The 20,929-nt window shown below is 43.0% G+C and overlaps 1 protein-coding gene across 5 annotated transcripts in view; it reads right to left on the bottom strand.

Moving 5' to 3' along the window:
- Positions 1-400: 400 nt before the first annotated feature.
- Positions 401-20,929, bottom strand: part of Mcoln2 (mucolipin TRP cation channel 2) — a 57,082-nt gene continuing 36,553 nt past the window's right edge. For all 5 annotated transcript variants that reach the window (XM_063257502.1, XM_063257525.1, XM_063257510.1 and 2 more), the window contains 7 exons: positions 15,782-15,894; positions 14,490-14,639; positions 12,863-12,964; positions 12,631-12,753; positions 4,340-4,546; positions 3,063-3,184; positions 401-1,184 (listed from right to left, as the gene is read on the bottom strand). In XM_063257502.1, coding sequence (XP_063113572.1) covers positions 1,148-1,184; positions 3,063-3,184; positions 4,340-4,546; positions 12,631-12,753; positions 12,863-12,964; positions 14,490-14,639; positions 15,782-15,894 — 854 coding nt within the window. In that variant the 3' untranslated portion in view covers positions 401-1,147. The remainder of the gene's footprint in view (positions 1,185-3,062; positions 3,185-4,339; positions 4,547-12,630; positions 12,754-12,862; positions 12,965-14,489; positions 14,640-15,781; positions 15,895-20,929) is intronic.

The raw sequence follows: 20,929 nt of genomic DNA, 5'->3' as shown, positions 1-20,929 counted from the left end.
TAAAGAGAAGAGCAGGAAGAGACAGACCCAGGGCTCACCCCCAGGGACCCCCTCCTCTGACCAGACACCATCTCCTAGGAGCAAGTGTGCCATCCAATCACCTCCCAAAGCCCACTGATGAGCACGTGAGGATTGGGGGGGCGCGACACTCTGTATATAAACCATAACACCCTGAGATGAGAGTTCTGCTTAATTCAAATTCTACTCTTCATCAATAAACTTAGATAGTGGACCCCTGAGGCAGTTTAAGTATGAAATAAATCTATATCTTCTTCACTGCTTTTAAGAAAACTAGAAATCCTTTTTGTAAGCCAGGCAGTTCATAGAGATGCAATCTGAATTTTTATATATAGATATTAGGCAATATCACATTTTAATAAATACTAATAATGCAATATAGTAAAATAAAAATAAATTTATTTAAGGAAAAATATACCATATTTCCTTGCTTGACAAACTTTTGTGCCCAGCACAGTGGATATCAGTTGTTACAACGGATGACAAGTACTGCAGTTTACTGCCACATGTCACTTGTGTCCAATCAAAAGTCAGCGCACCTGATACATGGTGTGTTTCTAAGTCAGCCCACCGACTGTGCCCGCACACTGCTGAGGAAGAAAATTCACAGGAAAATAGGTGGGGAAAATGTCCACTGCAAAAAGTGTTGTTGATTTAAATGTGATCTTTAAATGGCTTTTGCAACCAACTACACATCTGTGCAAATCAAAAAATAACAAGAAAGTCTTTCAACCCAAGAATCACTTTTAAAACAAATCCTTGCCTGACAATAAACACATATCTTTAAATATAAAACTTTAAACATCTGCGTTTTGCACACTCTGAAATGCGACTTTCCCATGTATGACTATTATCATGTCACAAACTGGCAGACTAACAAAGAATTTCATTATCACTGCTCAATTGCACTAATTCCCAGCAGTAGCCTGTGGTCTTCTATTCTTTTTTCTCCAAATTTATATAAGAAGGAACTTTAAAACTTCAGTCATGGTCAGCCAGCTGACGTTTCTTCCTCTTTCTTGGTCCACAATTAATAAGACAATCCTTTTAGAAGTGCTGGTCCAGGGTATTTGAGGTCCCACGGCACTGCAGCTGGATAGGGAGGCCTGAAATTTGTCTTCCCAGAACTTCAGTTAATAAGAATCAACTGGTCATCACTTCCTCTCCTGTAATAGGATGGGGGAGGAGGAAAAGAAGAGAGCAAAGACTTAAAACTCTTTACCAAGAAATTGGAGTATACTGTATGTATATTCTAGGCACATATAACTTAAATTTGGAAAACATGTAAGAGGAAGAATAAGTAAGAAGGATAACTGACATTATTTGAGATGTCATCTGTCATGGTCACCAGACACCAATCCCTGAGGACCTAGCCTCAATGAGGTCCTTCTCTAATATTTACTTGCCATTCATAGCCTTCCTCAGATTTGCTTCATTTTTTTGTTCCCAGCCTTTAAGCATAACAAGATAAAGTTTTTGATGGGGTCAAAGGTACCACTTGTCTTCAGGGTCCCCATTGCAATCTATTTCTTCCCACTGTGACATGTGACCTTCATTTACTCTCTGCAGGGCCCTTCCCATCCCTATAAGGTTGATGCTTGGGTCTGAAGATTCCACCAACATCACTCTTGCAGCCTTCACCAGGACCATCTTTTGGACAAGCTTAGTAACAGACACTTCTGAGTTTTCTTTAATATCTTCTTTTTCAAAACTTGCATCATCCAGCTTGCTTAACAGGTGGATTGTTTCTTGGTAACTCTGTTTGCTTTGGTTCTTTTGTTCCTACAATGGGCACATATTCCTTCTCACCTTGCATCTTCTGAAGAACCCCAGGGTATGGCATGGCAACCAAAGGTACACCCTTCTCCCCGTGCAGACCCAGTCTTAGTGATAAGGTTTCCAGATTATTCTAAGAGGTTGCATCAGAAAACATTTAATAGCCTCCTAGGGCTCTGTGTGATGCAAACCAAGAACACCAGAGCCACTTTTCAGAATTCACAGCTGCATTTTCCAATAAACATTTCCCTTTAAAGTTAACTACATAACAGAAAAGTGACTCCAAAAGACTTCCTTTATCCTGACTGATTCTTAGGAGGCAGTAGCCTATTAAGAAAATTGTTTTTTCTTTATCCCAATTTCTTCAGCAATAATTGAAGGCTCTGAGAAGATGAAATGTGATCTGGAAAACTTACCTCTTCTCAAAAGACCTTATTTCATATTTACTGGACATTCTTTGGATAGGCTCAAATCATTTCAAATCCCAAGACGCAGTATAAATTGATTTACAGAAAAATATATCCTGTGGTTTAAGTAGCAATTACATTCTCTCATCTTCCTGGAGAAGTTGAATTTAGAGAATCCTTTCCAAAAATGATAGCTGTGGTGTACTTTAAGTCGAAAACTCCTACCCCTAGTTTCACATTAGAACACATATGGGCACATTTAAGAAACTATCCTCATCCGACTCCAATTCCAGTCCCCAAACTACCGCATAGTACCCCGTGTCCAGTGTGGTCCAGACTATTTTCTAAAGGATCCAGACAAACAGCAAGCGAAGTGCAGCTGGCCAAGGAACAGTTACCATTGTGTATCTGTCACCAAGGACGCATGGGACTCCTATTCTACTCAAGGTCATGTAGGCCACATACTGTGAAATAAGAAAATTGCTTTGGACAGTCTCAGAGCTGTGCCTCCAAAAACAAGAGCTCTGACCTCTTCCTTGGGCCATCCATCTTAGAGTTCAGCCTCCTGACTTTAAGGATATCACTCATGCCTTCTTGCAGGGGTTTCTTGACAACCCGAAGGGATGCAGATGGTGCCATTTAGCTTTACACAAAAGCTTGTTTTACAAGAAATGATTCATTTCTAGAGTCAGTTTTTGTGGGAGGAAAGAAAGAAAGTTGAATTGTTTCCCACAATAAGCCAATCTCAGGGCTGAAAATCTCATTAACCTTGGGATAACTCTTCCTTACGGCAAAAGAGGAGTTCACCTCAGCATTAAAAAGACTGAACACACACAAAAAAAGACTGAACACAGTACTGACCTCCTCAGGCAGCAGGTGCAGGACAGGAAGGCGGAGGGTTCTTTCTGGTACTCTTCTTTGCTGCTGCATTCCTTCAGGAATTCCTGCAGATCTGTCTCAGGAAAGCCATTCTGCTGATATTTCTTTTAAAAACCACACAATGCTGTTATTTTATACAGTATGAGAAACTGTCCCTGGGACAACAAGCCAAATTCACCTTGGCTAACACAAAACTCTCCCACAGTGCTAGCTCAGATCCAAGAACTGCTATTAAAACAATGATGAATCAATCTGTCAAGTCCCATAACAGCCAAGCCAGGGCCACCATGGGAACAGAGAACAATCCAAAAGAAAGCTCCAGAAAGTCTTGGAAGGGTGTGCCCAAAGGAGGATGAAGGAAATAGTTCAAAGTCTAAAGTTAGAGAGCCACTACCAAGACCAGATGAGACTTCCAATCCACACACTGCCAAATGGACGACTCTGCGTCCTTTACTTTTTATGGAAGGTGGCTGCTGAGTGAGACAGAAGGCAGATTTTTCCAAGCAGACACAAAGCCCCTAGGGCCCTCTTAGTGAAGTCAAGCTTTTCTCTTTTCTGCCAGGTGCTGAAGTCTCATCTCCCACACTCATCTCCCCACTGTGCCAGTGGTCTGGCTTTCCTCTTCATCAGTCTGGAGAAAGTTAAGCAGATGATGGCACCCAAAGGCTCCAATTTAGTCCTCCAAACCATTCAAGCCCTAGATCCAAAGTAGGGTTCTCCAGGTGTGAGTGCCTACTTTGGAGACCCCAGCACTTGAGGAAGCAGAGCTTCTCACAGCTACAAGTTAGTTAAATGCGTCCAGTCTGGAAGGCCAGCACATCAGGTAGCTTAGGAAAGTAGGAAGCTAAATAGCAGAAAAGCCTTTGCTTTCATTATGTAAAAGAAAGTTTGCACTGTACAAGTAGCCACTGTCCAGTGTAAGGATGCCAATACCTGAAAATACACAACCTTAGCTCTCAGTTCCAAGTAGCCATGCAGACAGCTGCACTGGTCAGTGCCACTAGCAGCCCAGGACTTAGCTCACCTTCTCTTTTCTGGTCTCTTTATCACAGCACCCATAAACTCACACACTCCAATCTGATTAACAGGAATAAGATCCTAAATCTATATTTGAAATTAGTTTCTAGCATCTAAAAGTTTTGCTCTCTACAGAAATCTCAAAACCTAAATACAACGATAATATCCTATGTGACTATTACGCCACGTTCCAAGCCATACAGAATTTGCATTGGTTTTTGGCAGCAAATACTGGTACATACCTTAATGGTGTCATAAGAATCTGTAATAAGTGCAATAAAAAGGCTGAGAATCATATATATGAAAAGGCTGATGAAGGAATACAGGTACAGACGGCTGAACAGCCACACCAAGATGCTCTTCTGCTGGATTTGAGCAAAGGTGGCAAACATGTCATCACCGTTGACCAGGGAAAACAGGCATTCAGCGACTATGTTCAGATTTTCAAACTGTAGGGAAGGAACAGAAATTAGCTTCTGAGGTGAGACAAAGGAGCATCCTACCAAGCAGAGAGATGCCACTAGCTTGTTAGCGTAAAGTTGTTTTTATCCGTAGTAGAAGTAACTTAGTAACTGACAGCTAGAACATGACAAGAGTAGGAAACCATTCAAAATCACACTCTTCGAGATGATACCTTGGTATTTCCCTTGGGTTCTTCCTCATGTTTCTGGTCATGTCATCTAATGAACTTGGATCCTGATGTTTTTTCTACTTAACATAAACATCTTCTTATCTTATTCACGTGTAGAGAGCATTTGCTATCTAACAGGTCATTTTTTGACAGTCCTAAATGAATTATTTCTCTGCTACTAGACATTCAATATTTGCTACTATAAAGAACAATGTAATGATTTCTATGCATAATGTTTTTTTCCTGGTATTGATTAAAAGTTGTTAAACCTCTCCCCCGATACTGAAGAATGAAGCCAAGGCTGTCACACTGAGCTACACCTCTAGTCCTTTCAAAAAGTGCCTCTCTTGGTTTTGCGACAGCATGTTGATAAACCACTATGTTGCTCAGACTGAGCTTGAACCTGTGTTCCGCCGGCCATAGCCTTCCTCAGAGCAGGGATTACAGACATGTGCCACCATGACAGGATAAGCTGTCAGCATTTTTAAGGCTGCTATCTGTCAAATTGCTCTCTGAAAGAACTACAAACCAACACATACGGAAGGAAGTGGGACGTAACAAAGGATCGAGAAGTTTGGTTCAGTGAATGGCTTTCCTAGAGCCTTTCCAATCATGGGTCCAGGTAAAGTTGGAACTTTAAAAACTAAAAGCTGCAGAGGCAGGAAGTGTTGAAGGTGGAATAATCATGGCTGATGTCTGCTATCCTATCAAGCAGGTAAGCCATGAGATCTACAGCAGAGCTGGGGTGGGTGAAATGAGGTGAGTGGCCTTGGAATTGGTTCCCCAGTGGGAGCACAAGGGGAGGATGTGCTCAGTGACTACAGGGAAGTAGGTGCTGAGCTCAGAGCGGTGGCAGAGAGGACATCTGTGCCACACGGCCTGGGGCCTCATTGGGCCTTCTGCTTAAGGCTTCATTCAGCTCATGAAAGACACTGCACTGAAGACAGGAGTGACGGGAGTAGCAGGATAGGTTTTTTGAAGTAACCAAAGGCACGCAGGGGAATGGGAAAAGCCCACGCAGCGGGTGCTTGATGACCGTGACTGTGGGGCCAGTGGGTGAAACATGAGCTGAGTATAAAATACTCGCAAAGAGCTTCAAGGATCTAACTGGCAAAAGACTACAGTGTGTTCAGGCCATAGATGAAATGAATTACTGCACAGTTTTGAACCCAGTTCTGCCCTTAAGGATCAGGGCCCATGTGTTCATGAAGTCATTGTGGCTTTGGGGATATTCAAGTCCTCCATGAGTGTCTGAGGCATCTTCCTTTGGGAGTTGTGCTGTTGCTTCACATGCAATCAAATAAACCTCCGACCACCCGAGCCAAAGGGCTTCCCTTCCGCATTTCCCTTTGTCTTTCATGGATTCCAATCCTGCCAAAGAAATATCTGTGCCAATAGTAAAATACTTAATCACTAATCTTCCCCTTTCTCAGTCTTCTGTTCCTGTAACATCTTTTTCTGATCTATCCACTCTGCCGTCAACACTTACAACTGAATCATTACAGAAACCCCCAAGGAGGTCTCTAACCTCTTCACCTCCAGTCCAAGCAAGCTGCAGGAAAATGAAAACTTCATAAAAGATGGATTTCAGGGCACTCCTCTCTCTTAAGGTTATACAATGTCCAGACTCAAAGTAAAACTCCAAACCAAGAAGGCTGGAGTCGGCTCCTCAGCCTAGGGCCTCCCTGAGTCTCTCTCATCAATACCAACATGCTGTGCTTGTCTCCTTCCACATCACGCAGCCATTTCTAAGTCTTTTCCTCGTGGATTTATTCTCTTCATCTCCTATATTCTTTTTCCTTTGTTGTGTCTCAATATTTAAGGGCTAATTCAATGTCTTTTGCAAGATACACTACTCTGGGAGCTCTGGTCCCTTCTCTGTTCTCTGAATCTGCAACAGTTAGAGAGTAATGCTGGAATGAACTTTAACTGCTTCTCTGTGCACTTCTCTGTACCCTAGGTGGACAGCAAATGCCATCTTACACTTCTTGTCCTGTGGCTACACCTGACAGGGCCCGGTTTGAGAGTGGTCATGCTCATGCCTTTGCCAAATCAACAGCTCTAATGAGCTGGGCTAAAGTAACTCTGTGTAGAGAACTAGGGAAGATCCAGTTGAACAAAAATTTCATATAGAGATTATTCAATTGTCAAACAGGAAGTTCCCCATATAAATATTTTCCATTTTCTCCACTAGTCTTCAATCTCAAGTTAAAGCTGGTTTCCATAGACATCAGTTATAACTGGAAGCAACATCTCAGTTTCTTTTGAAATCTGGCCAATTCCTCTATTTAGTTTCAATAACTCTTAGGAGTCTGTACTTCAAGTTTCAGAACTGAAAATAGCTAGTTGGTTAGTTCTTACCAACTCTACTTTTTAATTGCCTGTATAGTTACTCATTAGCAGTACAGACACAATATCTATCTCACCATAATGCTATTCATAACTGTTGTATCTCTTTCCTATGTGCGCATAAGAATTATTTTACTCTAGCAAAATATTAAAGCAGAAACCAAATAAATTAAGTGATTGATGCACAAACTGTCACTTTAGTACAATAATTGGCTCTAAACCAATTTGAGTGGCCAAACTGCACAGAAAAGAAGTTAAAATATTGCCTACATAAGGTCCTAATGTGTTTCCAGCTAGAAGGATCAAGAGGGTTTAGCCCTCAAGAGACCGGAAGCCCCTGGAAAGCAGGTATTGCTGTTTCTCTTCAACAAATTTGTTGAACATCTGTCACATTCTGGGTACCAGCCTGAACACTGGGAATGTAAGGAGAAGCCACTGTTCCTGCCTTCGAAGAACTCAATCTAGAAGAATATGACACAATTTAGTGCACAGAAGACATGTAAGAAATATTACATGGGTACTTCCTTTAAAGTCCCCAAAGATTGTATGAAACCATGATGAGAAACCAAACATGTATTTCACAAATGATAATTCTGTAGTTGAGCTAAAAAGAAGTTTTGTTTGAATGTAAACACAACCTGTAATAGCTCATGTCAGAGGATGATATAGAAGTTTATTTCAAGGGCTGGAAGCAAGAATCTCATGCAACATTTAGGTAGAAATTTTAACTGGTTTGCAATCCTTCTGAATATTAGAGACACTTGGTGTGGAGGACCACCTGGAAGACTCTCCTTGAAAGAAGAGCAATTATCTCCACTTTGGCTAAACCTGGCCCTATTTCCATGTACTGCTATGTGCAGAGCTGACAGAGATTTTTCCTTATCCCTTCAACTGGCTTTAAACAATGTATATCGGTCTGGCCGAGGTGCTGATGTGTAGTCTTTGAAGTAAGGTGACAGGTCAGTGTTTCCCTACCCTCACAGCTCCCAAAAAAATGTGCCAGCCAGGCAGAAAGGAGAGCCAGGCTCCACGCTGTCCAGTTGGAACTGAGCCTCGAGATAAGAGGCTACGACTTCCCAGGGCATAAAAGATTACATATCAGAGCTCAAGCTCCGACCCCAAAACATTAGATACTACTTCAAACTGTGTTATGCAGATTACTCTTTCTGCACACCCTTCTCTGCATATTGCAGAGCTGATTTCAGGCCTCCTACCTAGCCCAGCTCACAGCACTCAGGCACATTCTCACAGTCACCCATCCTCACGCCACTCCCTTCTTCATGAATAAATAAAACCCAGGTTTGGCCCCAGGTTGAGGTCTTTGTTCCAGTAAACCTCCATTTTGGCTGAACTTAGGACCCCTTTGGCTCCCCATAACTATAAATATGTCTCAGTGTCTTTATTCTCACTGTGGGTTGTACTGGAAGTGGTAGGTTGGAACTAACTTACTGTAATTCCAATAGCTTTTCCATGGGATTACAAATATACACTTCCCAGATCATGAATAGGTCTGGGAAGGGTTCTCTATAACTTGGCTATATCACAAAGGTGTCAGGCCGGGTCTGCAGGCTTTTATTCAGAGCATCAAAAAAGTCCAACAATTCAATTGTTCAATGCCTTGATCTTCAAATTTGTAAAATGGGAACTGTGCAAGATTATTATTTCTCACAGAAAGCAAACTCCTCTGGAAATGGAAAATCCACATTAAAGTAATGTTTAATAATTCAGATGAGGTTTGGAAGAACATCAACAGCCTCCTTCTCCCTGTGCCCAGACATCTCTAAAGGGCACAGCGCCGAAGTCCATTACTGCTGGGAATGAACATCAGCAGGACTCTGTTCATACCTTTACTCCCTCGCGTGGAATCAATGAAATTAGATGTGGAACAGGAAGACAGGAAGCTAAAATGGTGAGATGTGGGCTATCAATCAAATAGTAGTACCAAATTACAGTTTCCCTGGTACCTCCTCTTTACAGTTTGTTGTTGTTGTTTATTTTAATGAAAGACTTAACTTTCACATTCAATGTTGCTGTGATTTTAAGAAAACTAGAAAATGTCTGTGATAATGCTCAGCTTTTCTAGGTTCTGGGTGACACTGAAGTTCCTTTAGTTCAGTAGACAATGGCAGAATCTGAAAATGTTGACACTTGGGATTAATTTGGGGAGAGGAGGTACAGTGGACAGTAATATTTTCTAATTTTGGATTCAAAGAAGCAGTAATATGAATCAGGAAAAAAATTCCAAAACCAGACTGAAATTCTTGGACATTCAATGAATTAACTCAGCTATGCCTTTCCCCAATCAGTCTGGCTACGGATGAGAGGGAGGGGAGGGGAGGACTGAGTCAGAAACAAGGAGCCAGAGAGAGAGAGAGAGAGAGAGAGAGAGAGAGAGAGAGAGAGAAGGGTGGAGGGGAGAGGGAGGGGAAGGGATAAAGGGAGGCTCCCATTCAGTGGGAACCACATTACAGGTGCAGAGTCCTAAGTGCTAACCCTCACCACTCGTGAGTCCTATGTACCTGACATTTAGCTCACCATCTTTGTCACTTTTTTGTTACAAACAAGCTACCCAACACCTACAACTTAAAGGAGGTTTTGCTTACATTTTTAGGTTTTAGACATTTTTGTGTATAGTCAGCTGGTGCCAAAGCAGAAAGGGCACGTGCAGAGCCTCAGTGGAGGTCGGCTGCTCGGTTCACAGCAGCCATGAAGCACAGAGCAAAAGAAGGAGCTGGGGAGATGCATGCTCCAGGCCACCCCGCAGTGACCAGGCTCTTCTGACCAGACCCCTCCACCTCACAGCACACCAACCACAGTCTAACTGCCTTACAAAAGCCCGGCCTCTCAACACAAGAGCCTCTGGGGGGACACTGTAGCTCTAACGCATAACACTCATCCAACTTAAGACATTCAGTGAAGATAAAACAAGACACCAGATTTCAGACTCCCAAGAATATAAAAGATCTTAATATTTTACATTGCTTGCGTGCTGAGGTAGTAGTTTGGCTATATGAGGCTTAATAAAATACATAATTAAAATCAATTTCATGTTTCTTTATTATTTTTTAATGTGGCTCCTGGAATACTTTAAAGCACGCACATGACTCCCTTTTGTAGCTCGCATTATGTTTTTGTTGGATGGTGCTTGCTCAGAGGAGCCCTGTTCTCCTAGACCATTTGAAAGTACAAAACTGAACATAAGGAAACCCAGCCAGGGTCCTGGAGCAAACAGCCTTATTTTGGACTGGGTGATCTTGACACATGCATCACAAAGAGTGAGACCCATCGGGTGACTTGGCTCTCACAGTGGATGTGGAAATGCCATCCTGTTTCTTGGGTCAAACTAAATGTTCTTTTGCCATAATATGCTTTAGATAATGCCAAAAAAGCTTTACTGTGTATCAGTCAGATCCTGTGCACTGAGGTTAGGCAGACTGCGATTTGAATCCTATCTTTGCCACTTACCATCCAGGTAATCTGAAAAACAAATCATTCAATATTAAAGTCCCCCGAAGGGGAAAAGGGAGGTTAGGATTTCTGTAAAAGGATACTGATATTTCTGTAAAAGGATAGTGATATTTTCCATAGGAAAGTGGAAGAAAGCCTTAGTAGTTTGGATCTCAAAAGTCCCCTAAAGTCCCATACACTTTAGTCTCTTGCTGGTGGCACTAGTGAGAAGTGATGGAACCTTCAGAAAGTGGGGCTTGGCGAGAGGAACTGAAGTCATCAGGGATGTCCCTGGAGGGTTACTAGGACCCCAGCCTCTTCCTATCATCTTCTTTCTTTTCAGTTGCCACAAGGTGAACAGATCTCCCTCCATAATGTACCTGACACAGGCCCAAAGACAGTGAAGTCAAGTGACCGTGGACTGAAACCTCAGAAATGGCGAGCTTAAGTACCCTTTCCTGCTTAAAAGTTGAGTCAGGTATGTATTTTGACACAGTGATGGAAGGCTGACTAATGAAGGTTAACACAATGGGGGAGATAAGGAATTTGAGCACCATGCCTAACAAATAGCACTTCAGAATTTTAGCCATTTAGTAAAATTCAAGCAACATTAACTGAGAACTTTTCAGAATAATGATGGGCTGAAAGAGACAGCAGGGAGGTGTCAAGGAGACAGGACTGCTTGCTTTGAGGTTTGCCAGCTAATGAATTAAAGCCAAATCTTCAAGCTCCTGTTTACTCCACATGGTGCAACACTGCCCTCTAGTGACGAAGAACAGAAGCTTTTAGAGCAGGAGGAAAGCAGGAAGAAAAATGTAAATTTTACTGAGTGATAAGACAGAAAGTTGTCCAGCTCAGAGACATTAAGGAACAATTTTTACCCATGAGTCACCTTCAAAGCAGTGACATGGATTTGAAAAGCAATAAGTTTACTAAGATTTACTATTACCCCTGGGTCATCACTATTAATTATATGGTGTTTCAAACAGCAACTCTCTATGGGCATTTTAAATGTAACATAAAGAGAAGAAAGCCCGGCATGCTGGGTCACTGGGGTTCTTTTGGTAGGACAACAGAAGGTTTGAGGCTCACGGATTTGCTCTTCATGAGCAGTTTGCAAATCAGACTTGATCATATATTTTAGATAATGCAGCTATCAAAGTCAAAACAGTTCAATTTTGGGTTGAAGTGCTACACAATTTCCTGTATTTTTCACTCCTTCTCTCCTTGCAGAGCCCCTGAAGATGCTAGAGGTACTTGTGGAGATGAAAATGTCTAACAGGCAAGCAGCAAGTCTTAGCTGTTTGCCTGGTTTTGGTTTTTTTTTTTTTTATTGCTTTTATTGCTTTTTTTTTTTTTAATTGCTGTTGTTCCAGAAGCCACAGGACCACGGATGAAAAACTATGCGGTAAAGTAACTCCTTTTCCTTTCGTAGGCTGAGAACAAGTCCTACCTTGGCCATTTAATTTCCAGAAGAACCCCACTGAGCAAATTTATCATTTTTAAACTAGAGCACCTTCGCGGAACTGTGATGTTGTTGAGATTCCTATGCTGACTGAAGCTCAGTCCCTGTCTGAACATCAGATTCCGATCTTCAGTAAGCACAATGATGATTATGTTATCAGCACACCTGCGATGACAAGGCCTGCTCCCATTACAACCGGAAACAAAATGGTCCTTTCTGGAGGTCTTTACCCACCGTCTTTACCCCCCTTCGCTTTCTTTAACTAGCTTGGAAGGAAACCTTACCCCTTTAAACTAGAGAGACTTTTGTAATAATTTTCCTCAATTAATTTTTATTTTTTAAGATAGTGATCTTGTGCCCAAATATTCCTCATCTGATGAGCAGGGTGCATGTATGGTGACCGGCTCCGTCGGCTCTAGACAAGTCTGACTTGTGCTCGCCAATTGCTTGTCATCGCTTAAGTATCTTAAAGTCACTTTAATATCCGCAAGAAGAAAAGAAAAGAAAAACACGAAGACAGACACCTGCTTCCTTATATCAAGGGTGCACGCCAAGGAAGAGTGAGAAGAAGGTAGCGCTAGAAACCCATCAAAAAGGTCTCAAGTGCCCGGGGTACAACAGGGTAAATCAGTGCCACCCACCTTCTCATGATAGGGTCCTAAAACAATCCAGCCGCAGAATGTGTAGCCCAGATAAATCATGCCAGCACAGGCACAGAACCGGAGAACTTTTGGCAGTGAGGCTTGCATTGTTAATATGAGCATCTGAAAAATTAAGAAATTCACACAGTGGGGGAAGTGGAAAAGTAGCTATGAGAACCCAAGGAAGAAACAAACCTCAATCATGATGGACTTCCCAGTGCCAAATGCTTACATTGTATGCTTGGAAATAACCCAGGTATCTGATGACTCCAACCCAAACGAAGAGCGTAGATGTCCCAAGCAAAATGCTGCAAAGATCATAATTTGTGAGATTCTAAGGAATGAAGAAAAACAAGACAGATGAGTAAAATATTCTACTCATTCACCTTTATCTCAGTTTAAATGGTGTAGGAAGAATGGACACTGTTTTTGTTTTGTTGTTGTCTGTCTGCTAACTTGTTTTATAGCCGTGGGGATTAAAACAGGGCTTTTGTACCAAGCTACACTCTCAGCCCCTTTTATTTTTCATTTTGAGACAGTCTCAAAAATTGCTAAATTGTCCAGGCCGGGCTTAAGCTTATCATCCTCCTGATTCAGCCTCTCAGTGCTGGGATGCCAGGGATGCCCACCATGTCTAGCAGCTGTTAAGAATTTTTTTAAGACAGAGAAGAAGATAGAGAACACAGTTCCAAATGTGTGCATCTTATTTGTTTTCACGTTTCAGTTTGTTGAACTGATTTTTTCCAGATGCAATCAAAATTGCATTTACCACTGACCTGGACATAAAAAAAAAAAAAAAAAAAAAGCTAATCCTGTTTGTTAAAGACCAAGCAATGCTTCATCATGACTTCTGAACGCAGCTCCTGCTCACCAGGAATGCTAGGTCTAGCAGAGAGACAAGCACACAACCATGATGCTACTAACATAATACATCAGGAGCCATCACAGACACATGCCTGCTTCCCACGGGTGAGGCACCTGTGCAGAGCGGCACCTGCAGGACAGGCAGGAGAGTTCCAGGGGAGTGGACCAAGGCTGAAGAGGAGCATGAGGCTGAGAACTGCAAGCTGTCCCGGAAGGACGTATCAGGCCCAGGGGACAGGCAGGCGGCAGAGCCTGAGACAGCGATGAAGAGGACCCTGGCACCGTGCTGAAGGTCGCAGAGGCCGAAGGGGAGCTAACGGTAGCAAAATCACTAAGGTGGCTGAGTGGATGGATCCGGGGAACAGAAGGCTAAAGATGGGGACCCATGAGATGCTGCTTGTGGTGGCAGTGCAAGGAGGACAGGAAGCAGCAGCAGCATGACAGCCAGAGGCAGCCACGGTAGAGAAGCAGGAGGTACTGTTGCACGGAGAGGACAGCTTGCTGAGAATGACCAGCAGCACAGCACCCAAGGATAGCAATTAAGCACCAAATGAGCTGGGGCCTTGTAAAGAGAGTAAGCCAACACATTTATGCAATGTGACAGGCACTGGGTGGCACTTGAGTTACTTCTGCCCCATGCAGATCCATCTGGGCACCCAAGCGGCACAGCTGATCTTGACACACGCTCCAGCGAAAGGAAGGATTTACAGGTCAGTTGCTCCTTTCACAATTTAAAAACCCCAGGAACAGCTTTCTCAAACTTCAGTTATTATTCTGCAGATGCTGGCCAATTTCCTGGCTGATAGTTCCTGGGGATATCACACACCTGTTTCCTTCCCTGATTCATGAAGAATCAAATCAATCCACGTGCAGGGGGGTGAGAAAAGCGACAACCTGAGAACCAGCCTAGTCTTCCTCGGGATTTTATATCCGAAGATGCCAGAGGTCAGCCAGAGGAACATGCAAACAAGAGGCTGTCAGTGGGCCGCCCTCACCTTTGCTTTGATTTCCATTTTCAATATGGATCCGACTATGGTCATCAGGTCACTGATGATCACCAGGACATACCACCCGTTGACAAACTCCCACCGGTCAGCATCACACACGTGTCTCCTGTACTTCTCCAGGAAGAAATCCAGAAACCTCTAGAGCAAACATTGAAAAAACCATTTCTTACAAACCACTTCTTCTTCTGGAGAGAGAAGACACGTGCAAAATGGCGCTTTTGCCCATAAAATGACATGGCAAGTCTATTCACAGGGGAACATTAAGGAATACACTTTCCCCTGTCTGTCACCTAGCCCAGCAGTAAGTAAGGATCTGAGTGTCTGCTGGATTAACCCAAACATTAAATACATACATCTGACTCCTCCAGACTCTTATCAAAACAGCTAGCACAGTGTATCCCGAATATTTGGCATATGACCAGCTCACTCACGTTGAGGCCCTCCCCAGGACCTAGGTACTGCTCACTCAGACTTGAGCTGTGGGAACGGAGGCACAGGGAGGCTATGCCTGGCAGGACCCGAGCCCAAGCCGCCAGGCTCTAGAGAGAGTGCTCCCAATGTTGTCCCTCTTTATTTGACAGAGATAGGGCCCTAACCTTGGATTTGGAGTGTTGAGAGGATTGGAGGGCAGGTAAGAGAGGTGGGTGTTACAGATGGAGGTGGCAAGGTCAAGATAAATAAAAACCAGAGCGAAAGCTATTTTTTGGTTCAGGAATGGTACCACAATGACTTCTTCATTCCCTTAACCCCAAGAGAGATTTACACACATGTTACAAGACAGAACGAGCTTCACGAGGAGCTAGAGTATATATTCATAAGAGTCCTGAGGGCAAAAAAGGTAACATGAAACTCAACACAGAATTTTTTTAACTATTTAAAAAATACAATAAGGACGTTTACATGTCATTGTAACTCATATACCATGTTTCCCTGCCCAAAGGAGCTCTGATTTGAAGACAAAAGATGAAACCCATACATACCATTACTCTATTCTTAAGATCGCTCCAGAATTTGACAGGGTTTTATTTATTCTGGGAACATCTGAAAGCTTAAGAATGCACCACTGTGTGGCCCATGTTTGCTAGCTCAATTGTAAGCAGGATAACTAACTTGTTCCTCCTGACTAACCAGAGCCTTGAGCCACATCTATAGCTCATAGAGGCTAATGCTCAAATGAATCTGAGTCACAAGGTAAGGGAGACACAACACCAAAAGTCTACTCTTTGGTCAAACTATGAGCGCAGACCCAAAGGGAAGAGAGAAAATGCAAACACAGTTACCTTTCGTAACCTGAGAGCAAGGACAATGGATCTTGTGCACAGAACAAGAGATGCCAAGCAAATCACAATGACAAATGCATCGAACACCAGCACATACTGAGTGTTTTTCTGAGCTAAAGAACAAAACAGAGTAAAAACGTTAAGCATGAGGATAATTTCCATAAGAAGTGTTATTTGAGAATAATTTTCAAGCTAAACTGGCCAGCTAAAAAGAAGTTCAAATGGAAAATAATGTTTTGTATGTTGTCAAAATAAAAACAGCAAATCCCAGAAAGGAATCACACAGCATTCATTCAGAGGTCTATCAATAAAACGTGTCCTGATGCAAAGAGTCATGCATTTAAAAGCTATTAATAAAGGCACTAGTATGTGTGTATAAACATTAGTGTACGATTCAACAGAAGATGCTCCACCTGTGCTTCATCCTGAACAGGCAAAGACCCACATGCTACGCTGCTCAGTGGCCTCTCCGACACACAGGTCCCTAGCAGAAAAACACCAGTTAATAAGCTTTTTCTGCAGGAAGAGCAAAGAACGTGTTGTAATGGAAATGAAGAGAAGAGCTGTTATGGGGGGGGGGGTTTCTCTTGGAACTGACAGTAGAGGGAGACCAAGGGACATGGAGCTGGACCACAGCGGACCCAGGCAGTAGCCCACCCACAGGCACCTCCACTCTCTCCTGCCCAGCTCCCACCTGCTACACTCTGCGTCCACACTGGTCTTGCTTCCTACTTCCCTGTCCTCAGGGACTGCGCCCTGGCTGGTCCCTCTGCCGGGACATCACCCCCCCCCCAACACACACATACACGCATACACTGAGATGATTGGTTTTCAGCATCAAGTTTCAGACTTAAAACTGCCTCTGCTAACCTTCCTACATGGTCTGTCCCTGCACACCGCAGCTCCTTTCCTCTCCACTGCGTGGAGAAATGCAAAGACAGCATCTGGTACTTTCCCTTCTGACCTGCAGAACAAAACTCTCTATCTTAGCTTGTGTTGGGCCTCACAGATAGAACAGAAAACAAATGGACCTAGAAAATGAACTAGCCGTACTAACAGAGTACCTACGATTGTTTGTTTCCCTGATGTTGAAAAGATTAGTTTCTTTTTTTTTTTTTAATTTTTATTTAAGGAGAAAAGAGAAGAAAGAAAAAAAAAACAGTGAAGGGGTACAAGTTATACAGATTTACAGAATAAAAAAATGCGCAGTAGGAAATCACTAGTTAATGGATTACATATTGCCATCTTAGAAATAATTGTTCAAGTCACAAAATTAAAGCTTGTAGAGTGGACATTCCAACAATGATACTGCAAACAGTTCTGTTCAATGATCCAATAAAACTCTGTGATATCATTTTCTATCTTATACTTTTAAATATACCTGCAGTTATATAGTTTAGAGCACTTTCTTTTCCTCTCTTTTGTACAGTGACTATTACACATTTTGGGTTTCATTGCTCCCACGGTTCTTGTTGCTTTTTTGGAAGAGAGTAAAACCAAATGTGACATAACAGAACAGAATCGGTCAAGTCAAAAGGGTGGACATAATAGATAATATAAAAACATAATACAAGGTGATCAACAATGGTTACCATAATGCCTCCCGCTATTTCTAATAGAATTGCCTATATCATTAGTTGTAATACAATTGAACAAAACCGTAAAGAATAAAACCGACAAAACCAAAACATTGGAGATATTGTAGGTCTTCAAAAGTAGATAAAAGTCAACGAGAATGGGCGTTATAATGAATCTCATTATCTTCTCAGCTGATGCCTAAACTTTCGAACCTGATACTATCCAGCAAAACAGAATATAGGAACCTCAGTCAAAAACAAGATGGTGAGAGTAATACAGGGCTTCAAATCGAGATAATAGAAAGTCAAAGTGGGTTACTATATTATATCCTGCTATATTTTTCCCTTTAATTAAATGGATAAAAATAAAAAAGTAAATAATGGAGTGGAGATTGAGAAAAAAGAGGGCATAACAGCGAAACAGGGCAGATCAAAACATAACCATTTAAGCAGAATAGTGTTTCACCACCAGCTAATCCTGACCCAAAAATAGTTACCATATTGACTCCCTTCCTGAAGTCCTTGAGTACAACTTCATATACTGTAGCATTAAGTATATCAAAACAATGTAAATCCATTTAAGAGAATGACAGCATTATAGAGTATTTAGAATCGACTAACAGAAAATGAACAATGGTCTCTGTATAATCTCCTTGTCTTTAAAAGGTTTTTTCTTATACTATCGTACATAGCAAAATCCAATAAGATACAACCTGTTTAGACCATTGGAGACAGAAGAACAAAAGCTAGATGAGACTTCAAAACAAGATGGTACTAAATCAGCATTACCTATTAAGATGTCATTTTCTCCAAAAAAAGCTGTTCCTATCATCCAATCTTCTCTGTCTCATTTCTGTTGAGCTCTTTTTCTGTCAGTAGCTGTCAGTTTGTCTTCTTCGTTTTGTTCTCTGCTCTATTCGTTGTGGCCTCCCCGCCCCTATTTCTGGGTTCTTTGTATTTTTCTTTTTTTAGAATATCCTGCAATACTTTCTGTAGGGTTGAATTGGTGGTTGCAAATTCCCCCAGTTCCTCTTTATCTTGGAAGCACCTCGTTTTTCCATCAATTTCCAGGGACAGTTGTGCAGGATATCTCAATCTTGGCTGTAGATTATTATCTTTCAAAGCTTGAATTATTTCTCCCCATGCTCTTCGTGATTTGATGGTTTGTGAAGAGAAATCTGCTGTAATTTTGATGGGTCTTCCCTGGTAAGTGATCTGTTTCTTGTCTCTTACAGCTTTTAATATTCTGTTCTTGTATTGAATTTCTGGAATTTTTATTATTATATGCCTGGGTGCTTCTCTGTTAGGGTTGTAGGTAGCTGGGGTCCTGTATGCCTCATACATTTGAGTATCTTTACCTTTTGCTAAATTAGGAAAATTCTCCTGGATTATTTCTGTGAGTAGCTTTTGTAGTTCACTTGTTTGTGTCCCTACTTCTTCTTTTATGTTCTTAATCCTTAAGTTATGGCTCCTCTTATCATCTTCTTGTCTTTGTATTATTGCTGTGTGTTTCTTTGTTATTTTTAAGAAGTTTTTCATTTCATTCTCCCATGTTTCAAGTCTGCCCTCCAATTCAGATAGTCTGTCCTTAGTTTCTTTCAAGCTGTTATGCCAGTCTTGGGTAGACTTCTTGATTTCTTGATAGTCCCTTTGCACCTGCTTCACATACTCAATGCTTTCTCTGTTTTCTCCATCAAGCAATTCTCCCCTCTTTTTCTGTTCTTCCACTCCACCATCTGCTTTTTCCTGGGTGGTGCTTAGCATTTCTCTAACTATTCTGCATACTTCTAGCTTCAGGTCATTGATAACTTCATTCCTGAATTGGTCTATGAGGCTCTCTAAATGGCGCTTAATGTATATTGGTACAGTGTCCACTATTGCCTGATTCTCAGGATTGGGGGTCGAGGAGCCTTTTTTGTTGCTTCCCTTCCCCATATTTTCTGTTCCTTATAAAATGTAATCTTACACAGGAGGCCCGGCTTCCCTGCCTGTCAGCCACAGCTTGATCAAATTGCGCTGGCTAGTTGTTCCCGCTCACCTCTGCGCCCCAGGGAGTTGCGGAGGAGGCAGCCTACGCGGAAGTTGGTCGCTCCTCCGGGCCACCGTCAGGCTCTGGGATCTGGGTTGGGCCAGCCTAGAGAGTCCGCGAGCAGCGTCCCTCCGGCCAGGCACCTTTCACCAATCCCGTCCGAGAGGGAAACGTGCGGCTGCAGTTGCCACCGCGCCCTGCTCTTACAGGACTGCCCGCGCCCAGAAAATCCTCCGCTGGAGTCAAACTGCGGTAGGGAGTCAGTTCCTCGCTCACCTCGCCACCAGTCAGCCTTCCTCCCTGTCCGTCGCGTTTCCGACTCCGTTCGGAGACTCCCATTCCCAGAGCTCGGCGGTCGCGTTTCTCCTTGCCGAGCAGCTGTGGAGGTAGCTGGGCGCCTGGCGGCGGGAAATCCAAACCGCGGTTTCCAATGGCGCGGAGTCGAGCCTCCACACCGAGATTTTTCTGTTCCTATTTTAGCGCCAGGACTGTATTCCAAGTTGGATTCTCTCAGCCCAGTTCATTCCTGAGTCAGCAGAGCATATCTCTACTGGTTCGTATCTCCTTAGTCCGCATCATTCCTGGCCTCTGAGCCGAGCCTTTAGAGAGCGTTCAGTAGTTGCTGTTGTCTGTCCGCCATGTTCTCCAGAGTCCGAAAAGATTAGTTTCACAGGTGAAAGAGGGGGAGGTTGTAAACACAGAAACTATTTTTTCGCTCTGTTCAAACTATGTTGTCCTATAAGAACATTTCCTAAACTTGGCTCTGGAAAACACCAGTCCAGAAAGGGGGCCCACCAACCTGGCTAGGGAAATCCCGCACCTCACCTAGCTCTTCCAAAGGCCTGAGAAGCCTGCACTGCGCACCCCACCACGGGTCAGCTGTAGGACTCAGACCCAGGGCCCTGCAAACTTATTTACCCACTGGTCCAGAACACATTTACATCCCTGCCACTAGGGGGCGTCCTGCCCACTAATTCCTCCCCAGCCTCTCATTCTCCTGTCACCGTATTTATGAAATCCCGTAGATAAAGATTAAGCAGCGCACTTGGAGACGGGCATCGGGACGTGGGATTTGTAGAAAGGGACATCCCTGCATATTTCTAAGAGGATAGGGTAATGACAAAGGCAGAGGAAAGCCTGGAGCGCAAAGATGCGCATGAGAAGCAATTGCAGAATATGGTGAGAACAGCATGAAGAGCCACCAGGTGTCGCCCTGGTCCCGGTTCTACTTCCCCCAAGTCCAGGGCAGTCTCATCGGTTTTCAGGAATGAGGGGGGAAAATCCATGTCCTAAACTGGCTTCTCAATTTCAGCCTTTTAAGTCTTTCACATCTCCTCATTTTATTTTAAATTCGTATCCTAGGGTGATGGAGTCGGATTTCTTAGACAGGATGTTCATGTTAGTGTTTTTCCTCCCAGGTCAGGGAGGGCTGTGTTCCTCTTGGGAGCCACTGGAGGGAGCCAGAGCTCCCTGGTCTGAGCCCAGGAAAGAAAACCGCCAAAGTTCAAAAAAGGAACCGCTGCTTGGGCAGGAATCTGACCC

This window comes from Cavia porcellus, unplaced genomic scaffold (assembly GCF_034190915.1).
Source record: "Cavia porcellus strain 051 isolate PalLab524CR breed Dunkin Hartley unplaced genomic scaffold, mCavPor4.1 scaffold_1, whole genome shotgun sequence".
In the NCBI taxonomy this organism is placed as follows: Eukaryota; Metazoa; Chordata; class Mammalia; order Rodentia; family Caviidae; genus Cavia; species Cavia porcellus.
This window is presented reverse-complemented; position numbering and strand designations above follow the sequence as displayed.